The following is a 22661-nucleotide window of genomic DNA, read 5'->3' as shown; positions in this document are numbered from 1 at the left end:
AGAAAGAGAGGAAGAAACGAAGCGAGGCAAGTCACGTTGCGAGGAAGGAGCGATGCACAGATAGAACAGAGGATGACAAAAGAGAATTGCTATAATTCTACATCAGGAGAGTGCGCGAGGTGGTTATGTACATCAACAAATCTATTTGAGGTGGGCCTGCAGAGTCTCCAGCACCTGTTCGCGATCATGTCAGTCAAACGGTCTTAATAGTGATCGCATATTATAAGGGATCCCTACCTCCAGCTCAATCTTAGCCTCAGCAATATCCTGCTCGCTGCCGCTGCCGCCAGCAATGCGCTGGGCCTCGGCGATCTGAGCACGAACAGCCTGTATTCGAGTCAGCGTGTTCCACGGCCCGGTACCAAACCCTCCAAAAAACCTACCTCGCTGCTGAACTCCTCAAGAGCAAAGCCCTCGGGGGCGTTAATGCTCAGCTGAGAGTCGGGCTGGACGACGGCAAAGCCACCGGACACTGAAAATCGTCAAGTCAACATTTTTGTTCAACAATGATGCGGTCGGGACGTACGGAAGTACTGCTTGGTGGCGCCACCCTCCTCAATGATCTCCACGAGACCGGGTTTGAGCTGCTCAATGGAGGGAACGTGGTTGGCAAGGACACCCATCTCACCGGAGGCGGCGGGGAGGTTGACCTGGGTACTGTGATCGCGAATCTGTCAGTATCTGCGGCGGGCCGATCGGGCGCAACAAGGGGGTTGGCACATACACGCCAGTCGAGCGGTAGATAGTCTGATGGAGACGAAGAGTTAGTCCTAGGGCCATAGAGGGCAGGGGTCGTTGGAGCTAGTTGAACGCACCTGGTGAGGCAGAGTCAGGGACAGCTTGATCTTGTCGGCGACGGCCTCGGCGTAACCACGACGCTGGATGGGAGCGCCGAACATGGAGGGACGGGCCCTCAGGGCAGAGCGAGCGAAGCGGAGGGAGCTCATGGTGCAATGGATGGGGGTGGTGGTGAAAAGGCAGGCGGATGGATCCCTCTTGACGGGAGATGCAAAGGTCGAAGTCGGGCGGCCGGTTGTTCCCTAGCGCGTCACGTGAGGGCAGTCCAAGGGCTATACTAAACGTCGGGCAGAGAGCAAGGGAGGACATGGGAACGATGGGGGAAAAAAAGATGAAACCGTTTCTCTCGCACAGAATTGTCTATTTCCAAATACTGCGACTGTCTATAATAGTGTTTTCCTTGTCAAGATGAGAGACCAGCCTGGAAGTGAAGAGACTGAATTCGCAGCAAATTACCCAAAGGGAGTGAATTATGCGCTGTCTACGTATGTCTTGGAATTATGTCACCCTGCAAATATCTCTGTAAACAATAATACCTTCTGTATGATTACTAGCAGACCGGCACTCATTCACGATTGTCACTGGCACTATACTTGACTGTCACGTGCCGTCACATGATCCGGCTCGCTTATCTCCCACACAGACAAGCCCTAGTTGGATCCGAGACCGCCTGGACTGACTTGACCGTCTCTTTCAACCTCCCGTTCACCTCAATCAACCACATCCGTCAAGATGGCCAGTACGTGAAGTCTTGTCCTATAAAAACCCTCAGTCACTAATCTTCTTGCGCTACAGAGTCCAAGAACGCCTCCCAGCACCACAACAGCCAGAAGGCTCACCGTAACGGGTGCGTACCCTCCCCAAGATGCGATTTCCTGTCCCTGCACCGCCCTTTTTTTGCGCCTGGAAAGATTTCAAGAGGAGATTGTGCTTGTCGTCAGTGGTTCGGAGGGTTTTTTTGCAGCGCTACAGTGAAACATCCGCCCGGACCATCGACCGACAAATCCTGAGCATCGCAACATCACATGAATCTTGACAATCGGACGCTGACACCTCGTCCTCAAACAGTATCAAGAAGCCCAAGACCAACCGTTACCCTTCCCTGAAGGGTGTCGACCCCAAGTTCCGTCGCAACCACCGTCACGCTCTGCACGGCACCATGAAGGCGCTGGTACGTTTACAATTGCCATCGACATCCACCCTTCGACAAACACAAATACTAATCCATTGAACAGAAGGAGCGCAAGGAGGGCAAGCGGGAGATCGCATAAACGTGGAGAAACACAAAATGTGGAAGGACTCGGTGAACATAACGTTGCGATGAAAACCCGGACAACCGTGGTCCGCCGTGTTCGAAGAGGTCTGGTTATTCCGTTGCGCGACGTGTCCGGGGTTGTGTGAGATACAGAAATCAACAGGCTTCAAATTCGATTTTAACGCTCGGCGGTGCCAACTGCTAAACAAGTTTCTCGATCTGGATTTCCCCAGCATGGGGCAAACTCTCCATATTTCCTTCCCTTCTCCTTCCCGGCATATGTGTGTACAGCTGCGCACCTCTCCTCATGTGCGATAGCTGAAGGATTTTCTACGTGCCAAGAGCGTCTTCCAGGTCGTCCTCCATTTACCAATCGCCTGTTTGTGCTCCTTCAAGCGAACAGGTGCACGGTTGGATGGCCACATCCCGTCTCCGTAAGCCGTAGTTTTGACAAATTCCTCTCGAAAGTTATCGATCTAGGTCTGGTTTTCTATTCTACATCTATGCAATCTCAGGTTTTGCTATCACATACCTATCATTCCGAACCCGTAGTATACATTCAAACTATACCTTCCAAATCACCAACCGTTTATCAAATCCCCCACTGATGACCCATTCCTCCTGAGCCGGCTCCTCGCCGTCACGAGGCACAGAAACATAGCCAGCCCAGACCGTGCGCACTTTACAACCCCGCTCATGCCCGTCCTTAAGGATAGCAACCACCTTCCCAGTCTTAGCCTCAATGCCGCGCACCACGCCATCGTCCCCATTGACCCAAACACCCGACCCGTCAGGCCGCCACGCTACCTGCGGTGTCGAGTACGCCGTCTGCGGCGCAAAGGTATTGGCCTGCACGAGGATGGCGGCGTCCTCGCGATTCTGCAGCGCCAGCGCTGCGAAAGCCTGAGAGGCCTGCGTCACGGAAGCCTCGGAATTGTCCTCTGTGTGAGATGTCTTCGTTGACGGGAACAATAGCCGCACGATGATGACCTTGAGATGCGGCAGCGTCGACGTAGCTACTGCTAGTAGACCTGGGTCGTGTGGACTTAGTGCCATGTGTGCAGGGGAGAAGGCTACCCAGGCATTAGAATGGGGTGCCAGATTCTGGTGTCCAAGGAGCTTGCTCTCCGGGACTGGTGGTTGGGCGTCATTCTCGGAGTCGGTGACGCCTTGCGGTATGGAATCCACTCCGTAGTAGTAAAGATAGGTCGAGTCCTTTCGTGAGACAAGCAGGAGCAGCTCGTCAGTGTCGATGTGGCGTACAAAGAGCAAAGATTCTGGGTTCGTGACTAGCTTGATGCGTGCAACAGGATTCCCAATTGCAAGTGCTGAACTGTCTACTCCGTCTGGGATGCTGAGACAATACAGGTAGACCATCGCATCCCAACCAGCGGTAGCAACCCACAGCTTTCGGGGAGAAGTACTGGAGCCGCATCGGTCTTCGTAAGCGACCACCTTGACGGCGTATTTCGTATGGTCTCTTCTGGTATCCAGGGTGTCGGAGCCACGCTGGAGGAGTACTTGGCCGGACATGTTGGTCATCAAAATATACCGACCTTGCAAGACGGATACATAAGAGAGCACGGGTGAGTCAGATATCCCGGAGAACGAGACAATGGTGTTATTGCCGACTGCAGTGTCGAGCAGATGAACTTTTCTATCTGCGCCAGTGGACACAATGTAGCCGCGTTCTGACTCCGCGACATCTTCGTTCTCGCAAGGCTTCCGCCAGCGTTCGACTGATGCAGCGAGTAGATTCGCTGATGTCGGTGTCTGCACAATGTTTGGTTTTGAAGGTGCTGCCACAATTAGCTGGTGTCGAAGGCGAACAATAGTCAAGAATATCTCACCTGGAACACTCCAAAGACCCTTCTCTGAGCTATCTGCGCCATATCGCTCAAAATTCACGCTCTGGTCGAAGGTTTTCTTCTCCTCGAGCAGGCTTTGAATGGTCCAGTTGTTCGTGTCGTCGCCGGAGCTCTGCCCCACATCCGGAGCAAGACTGGCCTCGCGGATGAACGCACCGAGAGTCTCGGTGTAGTTGTTCGTTCGCAGGAATCGGGCCACCAAGGCACTGGCTAGAGCATCGACCGATGTGGAGGGAGCCATGGTCGCCGATGCACGCCTACGGGGTGGGGAGGATGGAGGCGGGAGAAGATATGCCGCGGCGTATCATGATTAACTATCAGAGCTATTATTGACAATGCCCAACACCAACGATTCCTCAACTCGAATTATACGTATGTTTCATTGCATCATAAGGCAGTTCTATCTACTAGATTCTGAATCTCAAAACACCTGTTGATTGGCAAACGCCGGATATCCTCGATCATGCTGATGAAAACATTCTATGAAACGCAAATGCACCGCCTCCTGTTCAAGACCTCGGTGGCTTCAGCCAAACATGTCCTCGGCACGCCGCCGTTGTCCTCCACGCCCTTGCAACGTATTTGAGAACAATTCTTTGCCAGAATTGTCTCCGTACTTGGAGGGAAACAGCTCCCGAACTGAGGATCCCTTTCCTTTAATGGAAATGCCATTTGCTGCACCTCGGATGGCCCATCCTTGATCCTCCGAAGTAAGCCCACGCATGGCAGCACCTTGGTCTTCATCACGGTCTGGGAAGAGCTCAACATTTCTGTTCCGCTGCGGCTTATCAGAGCTCCCGTCAGTAAGCGGGACAGAGATCCTTCGGCCAAGCAGATCGGCCGTCTCGTCTGCAGCATCAAACGCGTCCGAACGTCGGTGGTTACTTGCTTTGCTATTCTGGTTCTGGATGTAGCTGGAGGCCGGCTTGTTAGGGAAGAGCTCTCTTGCGCCCGAGTTGCCGCCCTTGGTTGGAAAGAGCTCTTTGCCTTCGTTGCGGCGGCCGAGTCGTGGCGACCGCTCACGGAAACGTCTGCTCTGGCCGGCGCGATCAACCCTGTCATTGTCCTCCAACGTGTCGCGACCGGGCGACGCGCTGCGATTGCGAAGGCGCCCGAATGTTTGATCCTCATCTTCCGGGAATAGATCTCTCCGACCACGGCCTCTTCGCCCCCGTGTACCGCGATCAGAGTCTGAATAGCTGCCACCATGATCGTCGTACATGTCGACGTTGAACCGGTCCTCCCCATCACGGTCTCGGCGTCGTCGCAGCTCGCGGTCATCAAACCGACGCCGCCGGTAGTCACCATCGCTAGAGTCGCCGCCACCATGTTGTCTTCGTTCGTCTAGTTCCCGTCGTAGGCGCTCTCGGGGATCGTGCTCCGGGTGCATAAGATAGAATCGACTAGCTTCATGGGCACGAGCCTTCTTGCGGTCGGTCTTGACAGCCGAGCGCACCTGGAGGACCGAGTCTGGGTGCGTTGACAGGAGCTTGGCCGAGCGTAGACGCAGAGGCGGCAAGGCAGACGCGTCTCCTTCCTCACCGGCCTGCGTAAAGGCAGCGAGTGCTTGGAGGCCGATCTCGGTGGAGGAGTAGATAATGTTGGCGGATGTATCGTCAATCCACTCAATGCGCGATGGCTGCTCCTGCTCAAAGTGGCTGCTGGCGAATTGTCTGATGTTGTCGGTTGTCATGTCGTCCACGCCCCGGACGTGGACCTTTTCGTACAGCGCATCCGCTTCGGCAGTGAGCGGATCGACCATTCCCTCCACGTGTCCCACATCCTATAAAGTCCTCGTGTTAGGATGCGAGAAATCTAGGGGCATGTCATGCCAAAGTGACGACTCACCATCGCGATGGGCTGAGGCTCAGGCTCGGGGGCCAGGCCCAGGTCCAGGTCCATGTCCATGTCCATTGATGCGTCAGCAGTCGCAATGTGGTGTGCGCCCGATGGTTGCTTGATTGTCTTATAGCGAGGCTAGACGGAGAGCAAGAAGAGAGGTGAGTGAATTTCGGGGACGAAAAAGCAAAGCGTGAAGGCGAAGCTGTTGGGTTGGCCTGATCGGGTTAGTGCCCGTGTGGGGGACGATTATGTCATGGGCCGTTTGACACCTGGTTTGTGAGGTGTCAAGGGTTCTCGCTATCTACTGACAGTAATAATGAGAACAGGAAGAGGAAAGTAGAACTCCTACATTTACGGTGTGGATCTGAGGAACATTCGGCTGAAATGCCACGACTTCCTCAATTGTATCACCATCGACCGTTAACTTAGTTTTGATCAATAGATGCTATCGATCAAACTTTAGGTCAACCTACAATTTCTTAGGGTCGCGAAGGAAGGCTTTAGATAGCATCGCTGATCTTTTTTAGGGAACAATTTGTCTAGATACGAGTACGAACAAGTGTCCGAATCGAAAGGAGAAAAATTCTTTCATTGGAGTGCAATAATATGACTTGTCAAGGCTAGGCACGATTAGAAGTTTCTTTGTTCGTTTTCGTTCGATGGTTCCTGAATCATATCAGTACTCAGCTATGTTTCCCTAATTATGTTCGTCTTCGAGTTGTCTTGCAAGACCCTTATCCATAGTCGCAGCATCACGCTTGATTCATAGTCATTTGGTTGTTCGTAGCTTTACTTATGTATGAGTCAAAACCTCCTAAAGCTGGCGCTTAAAGTAGAGCTTATGGTTTCCGTCTAGCCAACTGTCGAGATGCTCTGGAGAACAACCTTGAATTCTGGAGGGAGGTCTGCTCATCTGACATGACCGCGGTATACGAATTGCTATGTAGTCTGACGGCGACATCACACACTCTGACGCAACCAACGTCGAGGCAAACTTGGTATGGAGCAAGGCAAAGAACTACAACGGCAAAGGCATCCGGGTGTTCTGGCTAGACGAAGCGGGACCTGAATACTCCATCTATGATTTTTATATCTACCACTATCATGCCGGCAGCAATCTCCAGATCGATAACATTTTCCTGCTAGGAATACATGCATGGCTTCTATGAATGCATGCGAGAGTGAGGTCAAATGAATATTGCGAGACATCTCTACGGTGCGGCTGGCCAGGCAGCCGGAATACGGGGCGTTGTTTGGAGCGGTGACATCACGTCTTCCTGTGACTCGTTTCGGAATTAGCTCGCTGCAGACTTAATTATGGGACTCTCTGGAATTGCCTGGAGGACAACGGATATCGGTGGTTCCAGTAGGGCGTATTCTGTCCGGTAATGCGACTACATGGAGACCGTAAGCCCAGGCCGGAAGGCCAGCCTACTACCTGCGAAGCAGACAATGAGATCTGGTAGTATGGCGACGACTTGTACGAGATTTCAAATACATTAGCATCCGGGAGCAGCTCCCTCTGGAACGCGTCACGCATCCGATCAATCAATCATCCAGTCACCGCCTGGTTGAAACAGAAAAGATCAAAGCAACTGTCCAGCTGAAGCACTCTTAACTTTCCATCTGTATGCATCAAGCCCCCACGGGTATGTCTGGCCACTGTTCTCGTAGCACAATCGGGATGGACTAGTGTCGAAATACGGGTCTACAGTCTTCAGTGAGCCCAGGTTATTGAATAAGCATGAAACCACGAAAGCTGAAAACTGCCACAATATCAGTGCTTCATGCTATCCAATGGTTTCCTTTACCTTGGCCGGGAACTTGATTGCATATACGGTACGTTGATAAAACTCCCCAGGGATTTTCTGTATTGCATACCGTGCCAGACAAAAAGAACATCTGTGGGCAGCCGCAGGACCTGAGACAAATTTTTGCCAGACTCAATTAACATCGGAGCCAGTCTATTTCTTTACAGTGACCCTCTTCGCGCGGACCACATGGTTTCTTCTCCGTGGCTTTGGTCATGGGTCGACCTGCGGATGGCCGCATTTTCCCCTTTCAAAAAATGATGCATCTCAGCCGAGCACCATACCATCACCCTCGCACGAGAACTGTACGGAATTGAAACCTATACGTACAATGAAAAACTGTACGACGTACGTGATACCATACAAATAGACAGGGTGGTACTGTCCTGTCGGCATCTTGTCCAATCCTCCATTCCCATAAACGGGGGCACACCTACCTTGCATCTCGCCCCTCAGCACACGCGCTCCCTTGCATGCAACGCCCTCGTTTCTGTTTCAGCTGGATTGGGAACAGCCACGAGATTTGTGTCACATGCTGTCTGTGGGTTTGGAGGCTTCTACCTGATAAGAACAGTAGGGAAGGGTGACCTCGGGTGTGGGCTGATTCGGCGTTGAATGCATCGTTTGTGTTTGTATGAGAGTGGTGGCAAATGTAACAACTAAATCATGCTAGACTATTGTCAATCGATAAAGGGTTCCAGCGTTGTAGTGTTGTTGCCATGTTTATTCTCAGATATATATCTTTCCACAAATTTGCCGAACATACACACACACAACCAATAGAAACACAAATCGAACGCATGCATGAGCAGCTCAATAATACGATATATTTGATTATCACAAATAAACCATACGAATTCCACTGAGTATCTACCGAGGTAGAGTAGACTCCATGGCCTCTATTCATCCGGTCCAGGGCAAGAAACACACGTGACTCGCGATATCACCAAGTCGCTAGACTACAGACAGATTAGTTATTCCATCGACCCCAGACCAGGGGGACGGACCAGTCAGATAATGACTCTATAAGTTAGTCTCGCAGCCATCAACCCGAATCGGAAGAGCGCGGGCCAGCAACAACACGACCGGCACTAGGATCACTGGCTGCAAACTCAAAGCTGGCAAAAAGTTTCTCTCTCCACTACAAGGACAACCTCGCTCTCGCCCCCCTGAACTGAGGCCCGGATAAAGGTCTCGAAGGACGTTGCTACCCTCTCCACGGTAAGACCGCCCGCAAGGATCGAAATCCAGGTTCCGTACTATTCATCGGCACGGGTGGCCCCGGCCATGCACTCCTCAGTCGGTGCTGTACAGTAACGGCGTTCTGATCCAGAAGGGGCCAAGTTCCACTCCCATGCTTTGCTTGGTTACTGTTTTGGTAGCCGTGCAGGCGTACGAGAGAGCCTGTCGCCACCCTTTCTTTACCCCTCCTTGAAGTACAGTCCATACCGATAGATACCATATTATTCCTGGCGGGCGAGACCGCCAGCCACATTTCCAATAGCAGCCGGGGACAGGGCTGGGGATAGGGCTTGCTGGCGCACCCACCCGATCCATACCGGGAGGAAGCTATGGCCGTCCCAGCAGAATGCAACAACCCTGCCAGTGGCTCATGGCTCGGATTTTCACTGGAAGGCCGGGGGGTGGTTCGCCGATTGAGTTTAGACTGAGGAGATTGGGTTGAACCGGCGACGCCAAGGTGAGAGCAAGCCACGCCGAGTAATGTCTGTGGATGGTGCCTTGTTGCTCGCCCCTTGCTTTCCCCCCCCCTTGTCAGCTAAACCTTCTTGGTGGGTATGGAACAAACTCCGCCGGCGCGTAAACAGTATTTACTACTGTAAGCGAGAGCATTCCTGGACTTTTGACAGCCGAGCGGGCCAGTCGGTGAACGGCACAACGGGGAACGGCCCAACGGCGGGGCAGCCCCTTCTTTGGAAGGATAATTTTTGACCTCGATGATACAGTCCTAACCAGAGGCATTTTCATGACTACTATGGTATATGGTATATAGACGTAGGCACGACAACTATCATGGCCAGGAGGACGTAGTTCGTGGCGAGTGGATCCTTGACCTTTGCCCAAGTTGGGAGGTGTTCGTCCGGGCAACCCCCACGTGTGACAGGCCGTCGGGCTCTATAGTAATTTAGTCCCCGATGGACCCCGAGAGTACGTCATGGCCCCTGCAGGGATCTGGTTTGGGCTTGTTCACAGCCAACGGTGGTCCCAACGGCTGGGTTAAGGTTTCAAAGACACCTGTCTTATTGATTATTTTTCCATTTTCATTTTTTCATTTTCATTTTTCATTTTTCATTCGTGAAGAACAACCACATGGAACACATCAAGTGTACCCAGTACCGGTAACAGGTACTAGGTACTCTGTCTTATAGTGCTATTGTAAAATAACTCTGCCGTTCCATGGATCGCGCACAACAAACTGCCTAACAAGGATCATCCACGTGACCAGGCCCGACAGTCAGGAAGCAGTCTGGCCTCCCGTCAGTGCGAGTATTCGTATTACCGGAAGACACAATGTATCCGAATACTGAACAAACAATCCTCATAATGGAAGTGGTCGTTGTAGAACTCCAAATATTTGGTCATCGGCTTTCTGGTTATTTATTGTTTGTTCCTGAAACGCCACCTGCAATGGAGCTGGCCAGATCGTGGAGAGAGTAATGATGGCCCCTGTACTCATACGGTGATCGGCGGTGATCCCTGCAGACCGACCAGGATAAATCTCAAATACTGCTGGTGCCCCTGATTGGCAGACCCGGCGGGCCCAAGTGACAGGTCACTTCTCGGGAACACCCTAGTCGATGTTGCATCCAGGAGGACGGTTCCTCAATCCCTTTCCAGATGGCCAACGGTCGTACCCAGGAGAATGGGTGCGATCGGGAACATAGGGAACGATGTGAACATGATGCCATCTCTACACTCCACTATCCTCATAGTTCAATAGTCCCAACAAAAATGGGCTGGCCAACGGACCTGACAGCTGAGCTCCCCCCACTCATGTCAATAGTATTAACTTGGCAACGGGCGTCACTACTATAAAAACAGGCGACCAGAAAGTATGGAATAGATTGAAGGGTGGAGCTCCAGATGTGAACCGCGGCCTATCCTTGCCCGAATCAGCAGTCCCGGTCCCCCTAGAATGACAAATACCTAGAGATCGGAGGCTCGTTACAGAAGAATAATAAATCCATTATTAGTATTACACACACACTACTGTACAAAGAAGGTGTGGCTCAACGGTTTGAACATACGCTGTCACTTGCAGCGGTGGGTCGTCGAGATCGGCTTGCAGTGAAGCAGAATCAATGACAGGTTGGCAGGTGGCCCATGCACTTCTAAGCGAGCTGTCCCTGCAGCAGAAGAGAGATAATGAATGGTAAAAGAATGAAAGTTGTATGATTTGTGTGGTCTATCGCAACTGTACGACGCTCGTCGATCATGGTCGCAATTCCGTAGTGTGCTATAGTATATGTTCGGCGATGCTCGGGGGCTCGATTCCTACGGAGTCGCCGTGCAATAATTACAAGGAACAATATGCACTGCGCCAGCACAAGAATTTGTCAACCATGATCCGAGACTCCACCATCTAGCAGTGGAGCCCCCAGGGAGCATGGATCAGCTCGAGGTATATCCGATCAGCCAATGGTGGGCGCCAAATCCCAGATCCGGTGCGATTGCGTAAAGGTGTTGTGCATGGCTGGCTGAAGGCTGGGGAAATCTCTATCTCTAACCGCGGCTGGTCGCTTGTCACTTAACGGGAGCTAGACTGGCCTCCCTCTCTCCCCCCCCCCCCTTTTTTTTATTGAACTATTGCTTCTTTTTTTGGTCCGGGGTGGACCTGGAACAGACGGACTGAAAGAAGTGACAGGTGCCTAAGGTGGAATTAATGTTTCACTGTTCTTTGTCTCTATCTGAGTTCCAGCCGGCTGGGTCGGGGTTCTTTGCTATCGGAGATCTTAACGGCGATGAAGTAATTAGAGGCAAGAAGGCACAAAGAACAAATCAAGAATAGGAAAACACAGCAAAAGAAGAATCCCAATTGGGCCTAGTACGGGAGCAGTGGGGCATGATTTGGAATTCTAGCAACGGGGCTCCATGTCGATCCCTCCGATCCTTACTGGATGGTCTGTGGTTCTCAGCCCGAATGCTCGGGTAGAGTGCAGATCGCCGGAGTATTTTGATTCCCTGTCAAGTGCGGCCCCCTCCCTATGGCGATAGTGCTGCAGGACAATAACCGGGCGCTAGTGTTCTCGCAGCTGCATACGAGGTCGGATCCCCACGATCTGAGGATAATACAATAGTGCGACAAGGGGGGGGGGGGGTTATATTACTGGATGGTATTTCTGAATGGACTGGGTGTTTACAGTATCCCCAGGACGCGAGTGACGAGTGGGCGAACAGGGACATGGATTCCTGGAGGAGGGCCTGGAGGCAGTCGTCACGAATAGCCCTAACTCAGGCCACGAGTAGGGACAGAGGGATAATAGACTATACAGGGGACAGTAATACTGGAACTGTGTGCCATACAGTATTAATGACTGGTAATACGGTAATACCAGCTGTCAGCTCCGAGATCTTGGATCGTGATCTTCTTTTCATCGTGTGTGCGGGTGGAGCAGCCTTTAGTGAAGTTAGTCCATTTTTGCTGGACCCATCCCCCTGGGTAGATTGAGATATAATGGTTGTCTCTCTCTTACACACACATTCCTTTCCAACTTCAACCTCATTTCAACCTCGCTCCAACCTCACTCCATCACCACACCTAGCCCTAACTCTCTTCTCTCTCTATACATCTGGAAGCCTTAACTACAATAATTACACCCACCCACCCACCCACCCACCCACACACACACACACACACACCATACTATGCCTCCCTCTCATCGTCGTGGACCCTGGGTCCCCGAGGAAGACCAGTTGCTCCTCCAACTAGTCCGCGAGCAAGGCCCCAACAACTGGGTGCGCATCTCGCAACATATGCACTACCGCTCGCCCAAACAATGTCGCGAGCGCTTCCACCAGAATCTCAAGCCCTCGCTCAATCGCGAGCCCATCTCCGCCGACGAGGGGCTGATGATCGAGCGCATGGTCACCGAAATGGGGAAGCGCTGGGCTGAAATCGCCCGCCGCCTGGGCAATCGCAGCGACAACGCTGTCAAGAACTGGTGGAATGGCAGCATGAACCGCAAGCGCCGTGGCGTGGGTACTACTCCGTCGGCCTCGCGCACTTACAACGGCCGGGTTGAGGCCCCCTACACCCGGGCTTCTGCTCACAGCCCGTCTCGCTCGCGGTATCCCGTTCGACCCTGGACTGAGGATGCCCACACTGACCACCACCTTCACTCGCGGAGAGAGTCATTTTCCATGGTGCCCCGCCAACTCTCGCCCATCTACACGCTCCCCTCCATCAACCGCCCTATTGAAACCCCCTTGACTTCTCCCGCCTTCTCAGAGGTGTCTAATGCCACCTCGGTCGAGCCTCCATCCATGGTCTCCGACCACAACTCCGTCTGCTCTTCATCGCCCCGCACTCTGCCGTCTCCTCAACTTCTGCCTGTTCCAGAGCATCTCCGGTCTCAGTACGGCGATATTCGCCGTCCGAGCACCTCCGTCCAGGTCGTGGATGACTCCCCGCCCAGCTATCCCGGGCGAACGCTTGAGTCTCTGTCCGAAATCGCCTCCAAACGGAGATGGATGGAGTACCAACCCACTCTGGCCTCATGGCACCAGCCCGTGGACTCACAAAAAGAGTGGCAACAGCCCAAAGCCGAGCCGGCCCGTGATACTCGCATGGGTGTCAATAACCTTCTGAATTAGAACCCCCGGCTTTGACGACTGTACGACTCTTCTTCTGATTCTCTGTGCCATATTATTCCCCTCGGTTCTCTTGGACTTGTACATGTGTCGAAAACATCCACACACTCGCTCTTGTTTCATTTTGGGTTGCCTTTTTTTTTTTTTTTTTTTTTGTACTCCTAATGTGTATTACCACACGGTTTCTGTTCGGGTTCGGATTTACAAAACTTGGTTTCATTTTTCTTTCTTTTTGGGCAGGCTGGGAGTGAACGACTCTAATTGGGATTGGTCGTCCGGCTTGGGAGTTTAACAACCGGGGGGAGTTGGGCAAGGCCAAAAAGAAAGGCCTAGCCTTGCTCGACTCTGTTTTTTTCTTTGGGATTTGAAAATATTTTTTGGTTGCTGGCACATAATACCCCTGCGCATTTTGGAATAGGAAAATCCATCGCATATTTCTTTTCTTTTTGATAACCCAAGTGGTACAACATTCCTACTAGATTGGCTTCGTGGTACATTTCTCAAAAGACAGTGGCGACCTGAAGCGTCAGCTCCACAAGACACGGCTCTCCGCGAGGAATGCGCCAGGTGGCTCACGAGGAGGACGCAAGGGGCCTAGACAAACCATGGTAGTCTCGGCGGGAAGCAGGGCTCCACCGGGGTCGAACAATTACTTGTACATCCTGTTTGGGCAGACGATGTACGATCAATTAGTGAAGCCACCACGCTAGAAACCACTGGATCTGGACGGATGCAGCAGCAACGATGCACGGTGACGAAAAATGACCAAGTAGAGACAACAGAAGTTTAATCGACAGGTTCGTCCGCAGCTGCAGGCGATCAACGTTCTGGCACCGTCACCAGAGCGGCCGACAGGGTGGCGGCGTGATTAGTGCTGCTCAACAACCAGTCGTCACCAGGGCCCCAGCAACCCACGCCCACAGGCCAATGGCCACCGCCCGTCGGGCCCGGGTGCGATGCATCGATCGGACAGGTCATAGGTCGAAAGGAATGAACGGCGGGTCCCACTCAGAGGGGCACGGACGGCCTGCCATCGTGGAGGCGTTCGTGCTGAGTTTGCATGCATGCTTGCACTCGCTGCCGGGTCTGGCTTCCGTGGCCCCCGTCACCGAAGGAGGGAGAGGAGGGTCAGCCAGTGAACAATGTACATGCAGTGGTCAGTACTCCGGAGTGGGTGTGCGGATGAACGGAAACTTTTTTTTTCTCTGCTAATCCACATTAATAATGGCAAGGTCTAACACTGGCTGGACCTGTGATTAATGTGATTAGGGCTCGAGGAAGCGCCCAACCAGCGCTAGATCCGGGCTGCCCTTGAGAAGAACATCAAACAGGCGCTGTTTGTCCCACTCTTCAGCAGCAGTTGAACATTCAGCTGCCGTGGTAACAGCCAGGGGAAAGAACGGGACCACCAGGCAGGCCGGCCAACCATAGACGGCATGGGTCGTCTCCATCTATCACAGTCCCCGCACCGAAGATCCATTCTTTGTGCCGAATCAGCAGCCAGGCCAGAGCTATTGACTTCATGTTCTGTGGTTCGGCCGTTGTGTGGCTGGCGGAAGCATGTATAATAGTGACGTCTGTTCTACTAGTTAAATGACTGAAGCAGGGGGTTTTCTAACTGAGGCACGGTCTATGTGTGACATCGACAATCGTGCCTACCCAAGTATTTGGAATTCTCTCTTTTAGCTCATGCGCTAGCGACCTGTAATTGCCCGACCGTACAGTATTTTATTGTCTTTTACTCGGTACTATTACAGTATGTAAGCTGGGTGTTGACTCCGGAATACTGAATACATGCATCCTGAGGGAGGGAGCAGCACCAGATCAACCGTAAATATGCCTCGTGTATATAAGAGATGAAATCCTGAAAACTGTTCTCATTGCTGCATCTCGCTTTAGAGCTACAGTACATACTTTGTACTAGACCTAGGTGAAACAAAGTTGCAACGGCATGCCCAGACCACCCCCGGCTCCTGCGCAGGGGCGTGACAGAAAAAAGGGGGGCCCAACGGCGCCAAGACTCAGATCGATCATTGCCATCTGAAACAACCGTTGGGGAGGTAATGGAAAAGGAAAACGGCAGAAAGAAAGAAGGAAAAAAAAAAACACGCGGTGGGGCTCGGTGTGGATGACGGCTGAGGGAGGGGTGGACGGCACGGTTAGTTTCAGGGGTAAAAAAAAAAAAAAGCACTCGATGAGATGCTTTGCCGATGTGCGTCGACCAGTGCCGTAATATGGATGGGTGGATTATCCAGGCTTTCGTGATTCCTTCAGGATATACTTTATCCGAGATACTACCATATTCTATCCGTCGATTCCTTCAGACATTACTTGCCTAGTTCCCATAGTAGTAGTGTGAAACACAGCGAATATACACCGATCACTTTCAGGTGACTTAGTACTGACTGCTACCGACATAATGTTCTGTTCCTGAGATCTCACCGTTGGCCCAGAGCGCTGGATCCGGTCCGATCGGCGCGTTGCCTGACACGGTAGCCTTGAGGCCTACGTATGCCATGACGATCGATGCAATGATCGGGATCGATCGAACGGGGGGATCGGCGTGGGTATAGTACACGGTTATACAGTATCCTGTCGTAAGTACACGGTGGATAGTTATTCAATTCCTCAGGTACAATAATGAAAGTGTACAATTATGATCATGGTTCCGTTTTTTTTTCGTTGTAGATTAGTTGACGATTTACTACCTACTAATGAATTGCTACATCTGCCCTACATAGTGAATGTGTTAGTATTTCCTGTGTAAGTATTCGCCCGTATCGAATACTCAACACTATTGGCGCTCGGGCAACCTCGGTGTGACGCTAGCTCGCACTAGTTCCAGCCTGTTGGGTTGATGCCTGAGGTTTGAAATTGTATACAGGAGAAACGAGAACGAGAGCGGAAAAAGAACGGAAAAAACCCAGATGTCAAGAACGGGACCGGTAGAATAATCCCGATTAGGGAAATGCATAAAAAAAATGGAGTAGATCAAGCCGCTCGGCTCTCCCGATCTTGGGCATGGAGACGTATCACCGTGCCGTCTCCCCCACGGTCGACCCGTGGTTCAACGAGATCTGGTTGAATACAGACTTCGCCTTTGAATGTTTTGGTTTTCCTTCTGTGGCTACGTAGGTTCCTAGGGCTGAACGGAACACTCGGCAATGGATTGTGGATGCTCCTGGGGCTGTAATGGACGGGGCCGTTGGATCCTCGAAGAGAGGCCGAGGAAACGCAACGATTGCCTATACAGGAAGGTACCTAAAAAAATACTTGAGAAAGCCTTTGGATGGTGATGTGAATGACACTGCTCAATAATCCATGATGCTATAGATCCTCCCAGCCTTCGGTGATCAATGCTGTTTGGTCCAATGTAAATATGGCAGCAAATAATGCAAAAGCCAGCCACGCATCTACCAAATATAACCTCCTGCTGTGGCGGCATCTATTCAGAAGAACAACTCCTGCACATTCCCAATGTACGTAATACATGGTTGCAAATTCCCAGCTATCCTGGGATAGATGACATGAAAGGCAAAACCAAGAGGCCCAAATGCAAATAGATTCCAACCCAAATATCAAGAAAGGAAAAACAAAACGCTCAAGGGGTATAATTCGCTGTGCATATCATAACCAGATATCGCCTTCTTCGCCATTCACCCATTGCGCCCAAACACGCTCGTAGGCATCTTCCAAATCACGGACCCAGCGCGCCGTGTCGAAGAGCTTGTTGCGGTACCGTTCCTGGAACAGCATCTTGCGGATCTCGGTGAGACGGCCTGTTGCGCGGCCCTCACCGGCGGGTACGTACTGCAGGTCCAGACACAGCCGGATGGCTTTGCTCTCATAATCCTCGTCCGAGCTGGCGATCAGCTCCTCGCGAGCCTGATGGCCGGCCTCGGTGCCGGGGAGAGCACTGCTTAAGATACTGCTCGCCATGCGCGAGCACATCTTGTACTTGTACCGTGGCAGTGTGAGCAGCGGCGTTCCGCTCCAGAGGACGTCGGTTGCTGTCGTATGCGCATTGCATTCAGGAGTATCCAAAAATAAATCCAAGATCTTCGCTCGGGCGATATGCGTGTTCTTTGGGGCGACATCCGTAAAGATAATCCGGGAAGCCGTCTTTTCGCCGGCCCAAGCCACTGCGATATCTCGCAAGTTCTGCTCCCCCAGGTCTGGAAACCGTAGCAACCAAAGAACTGCGTTGGGAATACGCGCCAAAATGCGCAGCCACGAGCGGAACGTCGTGGGTTCAATCTGATATGCAAGTTAGTTCAGGCTAACAATGTACACGGAACACAAAAACTCACCTTGTACAACTGATTGAAGTTCCCAAGGATGATGGTGTCATCGCTAAGTTTGGGAAACAACTCTTTGCGCATCCGCCAACGCCGGATTTGCTCCTCATCCCACGAAACATGCTTCTCGGACGCGTCCGGCGCGCTCTGTCGGTGGTCGCAGCAGAAGAAAGTATCGCGTGTGAAGACAATCTTCTCACCGTAGACCCAGTTCTCAAGATCCTCGCCATGATCGTCCACAAGCATACGATCCTCGATCCGCGCCGTACGCCGGCCGGGACTCAAAGTATCTGTTGGAATGGAAATTTGGTCGGCGAGAATGTAATCGCACCACTCAGCACCGAGCGTCCCTGCAAAACCCATGAATGACATGTGAATCGGCGCAGGGCGAGCTGCAAAGACTTCATTGCGAGCTCCGCGGGTGTAGCCATTCAGATTGATCAGAATATGAATTCCATCGTCGACGATCTGTTGTACAAGACGGTCGACTGACCACCCGCTGGTGTCATGGAAGACCGGTGCTTCTTTCTCGATCTGCTGGCGATGAGCCGACTTGTCGCTCGCAGTAGTAGCATAGCAGTACGCCTTGACGCGAGACGGATTATGCAAACCAAAGACCGACTGCATCAGATGCGCCAGAGGATGATTATTGAAGTCAGACGACACATAACCCACCCGAAGATATGGATTCGGCGGAGACGGCGGGCGGTAAACCGTGCTTGGGAGCCAGGGCAGCCGAAGGGTTGAGCATGAGATACGCAGACCATTCCGCTGAGAGATTTGACGGATTTGCTTGGCAGACAGAGGACAGGTGAAGGTGTGGAAAGGCAGGACCGTTGGCGCGTTGGGTGCGCTCAGCCCAGCCGGGAGCTGCGGACGGCGGTATTTGGAAACAGGATAATCTTTGCCGTACACATAGCGATCCTGATACCACTGCCAGGTGATGAACCGGGTGGCACGCTCGACGAGGCGGACAATGCGGGAACCTTCCCATTTGCGCCCAGCCCACGACTGGAGGGCCTTGACCAGAGACGTCTTCTGACTAGACGCAAAATGGCTGGAGTCCAGAGCCGGCGATAACTGCGCAACGAGCTGCTCCGCAGTGCTGGCGGTCAAGATTCCACGACCCCAGTATTCGCCTTCTCTGAGCTGTCGATCGACAATGTCGACGACCCGTTTGATCCAGCCAGCACCCGTGTCATTGCTCTGGGCATCCCGGAGCATACCCTTTTCATCTACATGCCATCGATCGCGGAAGCCATGGCCATTGACAATTCCACCGCGGCCGACCCAGTTGCAGACGGAGTTCAAGGCATTCGCCAGTCCACACACAGCTTCAGCAAACTCTGGATTCACCTTGACGGCACGCTTGTAATAAGAGATGGAGTCATTCACCCGGCCAGCGTCCTTGACCGCATTCGCCAAATTGGCCAATGCGATATCGAATTTGCCGTCACACTGGACCGCTTGCTCATACATCTTGATGGCAGCTTGGAGCTGCCCGATATCTTTGAGCAGGCTTCCGAGATTGGTGTAGAGATGTGCGTGCCGAGAATCAAGATGCAACCCGTAGTTATAGTAGGCCAGCGCAAGGGAGATCCCGCTGCCGGGCACAACGCCCGGGATTTCGGGGTGTTGGCTCTCTCCATTGGGACGCACCAGCCCTCTCGCCGGCGGATTGTTTTGGATTCCAGCCAACAAGATCCCCACGTTGTTCGCCGTAGATGGACTTGGTTGGAGGGAGAGAGAAAGGTAGTAAAGAGCAAGGATATCACGCACACCGGGGGTTGATCGCGGGGAGCTTGATGACGAGATGTTGGACATGCCATCTTGGTAAATCTTTGCCAAGGACAGGAGAGAGTTGCTAGTGGTCGAAACCGCTGCGTTCCTTGCGAGACCCTCGGCGACGTACTTGAGACCTGGTGGCATCCCCCCGCTCTGGAAGACAAGCTTGGAGGTCTGTAAGGCCCGGTCGGGGTAAAGAAGAATACTTTCCTTCGAGTCAGGCATCGATGCAGAGTAGCTGTTGCTCGATCCCTGGGAGAAAGCGGCGAAAATCTGCTTAATGAGGCTTTGGATGCCATGCCGTCTTCTCCCAGCGGCAATGAGGACAGCATCCTCAAATGCAGATGCCGCCCCAGCATTGTCACCAAGAGCATAAAGCATGTTTCCTTTGGCATGAACCAAAGCCAACATCCTGCCATTGTCCGAACCCGGAATTTCATAGCCGCTGGACGCAAACCCCACGGGCTTGGCGGTATCCGGCGAGCCAAGATTCCAACTCTGGGCACGGCCCATGTCATCATCATAATCAAACGATGCCTTATCGAACATGCCCACATCGGACACGCTACTATCTGCATCACTTTCGGTTTCACTGGCATGCTCATCCGTCTTGAAGCAGTCACCGTCCTTAGGATAGCGGAGAGAGCTTTGGACAAAGTCAATGATGTTGACGGCCTCTTTGCCACGGTGACTGGTGCACAACAGGCCGATCAGGTGCTCGACAGCTTCAAAGAAACTGGGACGTAGTTTCACGGCACGCAGCCAGTGCTGGAGAGCCTCCTCTCGGCGATCAAGAGCCAAGAGAGTTGCGGCTAGGTTAGATATACCTTCCACGTGCCTAACGTTCCGTCAATATCAAGTAAATCCGTTAGAAAAAAAGTCTACTCACGATGAATCGCGCGCGAGAATCCTGGAGTACCACCTCATCGCCTTGTGGTAATCGCCTAGTCCATAAGCCAGACAACCCGCAAGAAGCATTCCATCGATCCATTCCCAGCGACTTTCGGAACACAGGTTGGAGAGCATCTCCAGTGCAGACATGGCATTAGTGACTGGGGATCCCTCATTGAACAACGAACCAGAGAAACGCGAGGTTGACGGAGTCCCCGAGAATCGCCCATTAGTTAGGTCAGACCCCCTGTGGTGGTGTTGGAATTGACTCAATGAGGGGCGTCGGCTGTTGCGGTCTCCTTGGGAAAGAGGAGTGGAGTGGGAGGAGTTGTTTTGCCTCAAAAGATTCAGCTTCTGTGTGTGCAAATCATACTGACTTGATGGGTAGCTATTATGACGATGGATCTCGGGCGCGGAGGTTTGTGAGGAGAAATCGAGACCCGGTTGGCGCGGAGGCTTGGGGTATATGCTGGGTTTCAAGAATCGATGGTTCTGGCCATCAGCGCCTCCATTAGAGATGCTGTTGCGGCGAGCCTGGTGGATGGTGGCAAGAAGATCAACATAGACTCCATGTGCCCAAGACAACACCTTCTCTTTGAATTCCACACTCGCTGCCACGGCTGGCCCGGGGTTTTGGAAATTGTTCCCCGATGGGCGGCCGGACCAGGTGATAGGGTCGGTATTTAGTGGTGGTAGCGTGGATATACTTCGGTTCGCGCGCGCATGGTAAGGAAGTTGTTCGGAGTGTCGGGGAGGGAAGGCAGGCATTCCGGGGGTAGATGGAGCCCATGGAAATGCCGAGTCAGGACGACTGGCCAGCGGGATTGGAACGGAATTGAACCCAGTCTGACTTGGGCCGTAGAAGGGCTGGCCGGCCGCATCGAATTGCTTCGCAAAAGGGGTTGGCGAGTCGAATCGTGAATCGCGAAAGGCAGCGGGACGGTAGGGTATATAGACACCGTCCGGCCAATACGGACCAAACGGCCCGGTGCCAGCGGACGCTGTCGGTCCAACGCAAGGTTGCAAAGTCGCGGGTAACACGGTCGGGATATAGGCGCCATTATGCAATAGAAAACGCTGGGATGGCTGGAGGGGAAGGGACTGGTGGAGAACCGAGTCGATGCCAGGGGCGTAGTTGACAGGGCGGACCCAGCTGGCTCCGTTCAGATCTTGAATCACTTCCCCGGCGGGAAGAGCACTGCCGCCGGCGGCATCGTTCTTGAAGATGGGTGGGAAATTCAAATGCTTGGGGGTCGCGGATTGATCCAATGTGGGTTGTAGCCAGCCGTCCGTCTGCATCGCCGCCTGGGGTGAGAGAAACTGGCCGGATTCCAATGGCGAGACCAAAATGTGCTTCGTTGCCGGTGGCTGAATGGTGCTGTCACCAGGGGTGCCATCGTAGCCAGCCGACAGCGTGCCGTTGGGGGTTTTCCTCCTCAGGGTATGCTCCCCGACCGCGTTGGGATTCGAGGTTGTGCCGGCCGCATCGCGGGGGTTGGGGCGTTGGACCGGGTGCGGGAGCTGCTGGTGTGTCCATGATATGGGATTATAAAAGGGTTTGGAGGGGTCACTGCGAGTCATGGATGCAAAATGATCGTGCGAGTCGTAGTTGAGGGCATCGGGGATGCGATGGTGCGGCTGAACCGGGGGAAAAGGTGTGACGGTCGGAAACATCTTCGCGTGTTGTCCTCCACCACCAACTAACAGCAACGGGATGCCTCGAGGCCGACCAGCGACAAGGGGGCACCGAGCGAATTCGAGAATCAACACAGGATCAGTGGAACTCGGTCGAGACAATCAACAAGCATCCTCCTTGTAGCGTTTCCGACACCTCATCATGAGTCTGCGGGCCAGCAAACCAGGTATGATTTACACTGGCATCGGCAAGAAGAAGAAGAAACAATAATGGTCGACAAAGGACAGACAGGCGATGTTGATAATCACGATCGGGACCAGGACAAGCAAGGGGAGGAAGAAAAGGGAAGGGCTTAGTTAAACAGGACGAAGATGCTGGGGCGGCCAATCGCAGAACGGGTCTTGGCAGGACTCGTGTGCGAGGGAGGAATAAATAGACGCCGATCAACCGTGAAAGGGAGACTTGGGGAGATGGGGAGAAGGGAACAGAGTAGTTCGTGGCCTCAGCTGACTCGACAGCAGTCACTCGCTCGTTCTTTCCCTTCCTTTCTTCTCTGCCATCTCCCTCTCGTCGTTTTCATTCTCTCTTTCTCTCTCTCCTACTCCACCGACCCACTCGATCCAACGGCTGAACTCTCCCCTCCAGCCA

General features: G+C 52.8%; 6 protein-coding genes across 6 annotated transcripts; 2 read left to right on the top strand and 4 right to left on the bottom strand.

Moving 5' to 3' along the window:
- Window positions 1-141: 141 nt before the first annotated feature.
- On the bottom strand, window positions 142-947 carry N7474_009137 (F1F0 ATP synthase subunit delta; the record flags this gene model as incomplete). Its single annotated transcript, XM_057200547.1, has 6 exons — window positions 142-174; window positions 238-327; window positions 384-472; window positions 527-657; window positions 725-747; window positions 816-947. The coding sequence occupies 6 exons, from the start codon at window positions 945-947 to the stop codon at window positions 142-144; spliced, it is 498 nt and encodes a 165-aa protein (XP_057048534.1).
- Window positions 948-1530: 583 nt separating this feature from the next.
- N7474_009136 (60S ribosomal protein eL29) lies at window positions 1531-2069 on the top strand (the record flags this gene model as incomplete). The annotated part of the gene is made up of 4 exons (XM_057200546.1): window positions 1531-1537; window positions 1594-1645; window positions 1867-1969; window positions 2034-2069. The coding sequence occupies 4 exons, from the start codon at window positions 1531-1533 to the stop codon at window positions 2067-2069; spliced, it is 198 nt and encodes a 65-aa protein (XP_057048533.1).
- A 548-nt stretch (window positions 2070-2617) lies between these two features.
- On the bottom strand, window positions 2618-4162 carry N7474_009135 (uncharacterized protein; the record flags this gene model as incomplete). Its single annotated transcript, XM_057200545.1, has 1 exon — window positions 2618-4162. The coding sequence occupies one exon, from the start codon at window positions 4160-4162 to the stop codon at window positions 2618-2620; it is 1545 nt and encodes a 514-aa protein (XP_057048532.1).
- A 285-nt stretch (window positions 4163-4447) lies between these two features.
- N7474_009134 (NCBP3 domain-containing protein) lies at window positions 4448-5835 on the bottom strand (the record flags this gene model as incomplete). The annotated part of the gene is made up of 2 exons (XM_057200544.1): window positions 4448-5704; window positions 5770-5835. 2 exons carry the CDS (start codon window positions 5833-5835, stop codon window positions 4448-4450), a joined length of 1323 nt encoding a protein of 440 aa, XP_057048531.1.
- Window positions 5836-12458: 6623 nt separating this feature from the next.
- flbD (putative MYB family conidiophore development protein FlbD) lies at window positions 12459-13406 on the top strand (the record flags this gene model as incomplete). The annotated part of the gene is made up of 1 exon (XM_057200543.1): window positions 12459-13406. One exon carries the CDS (start codon window positions 12459-12461, stop codon window positions 13404-13406), a length of 948 nt encoding a protein of 315 aa, XP_057048530.1.
- Window positions 13407-17030: 3624 nt separating this feature from the next.
- On the bottom strand, window positions 17031-22051 carry N7474_009132 (uncharacterized protein; the record flags this gene model as incomplete). Its single annotated transcript, XM_057200542.1, has 3 exons — window positions 17031-17660; window positions 17714-20324; window positions 20376-22051. The coding sequence occupies 3 exons, from the start codon at window positions 22049-22051 to the stop codon at window positions 17031-17033; spliced, it is 4917 nt and encodes a 1638-aa protein (XP_057048529.1).
- Window positions 22052-22661: the final 610 nt, after the last annotated feature.

Source organism: Penicillium riverlandense, assembly GCF_028828495.1.
Source record: "Penicillium riverlandense strain IBT 135883 chromosome Unknown utg000008l_segment0_segment0, whole genome shotgun sequence".
NCBI classification, from domain to species: domain Eukaryota; kingdom Fungi; phylum Ascomycota; class Eurotiomycetes; order Eurotiales; family Aspergillaceae; genus Penicillium; species Penicillium riverlandense.
Note: the sequence above shows the minus strand (reverse complement) of the source record. Positions and strands in the feature narration are given on the sequence as shown.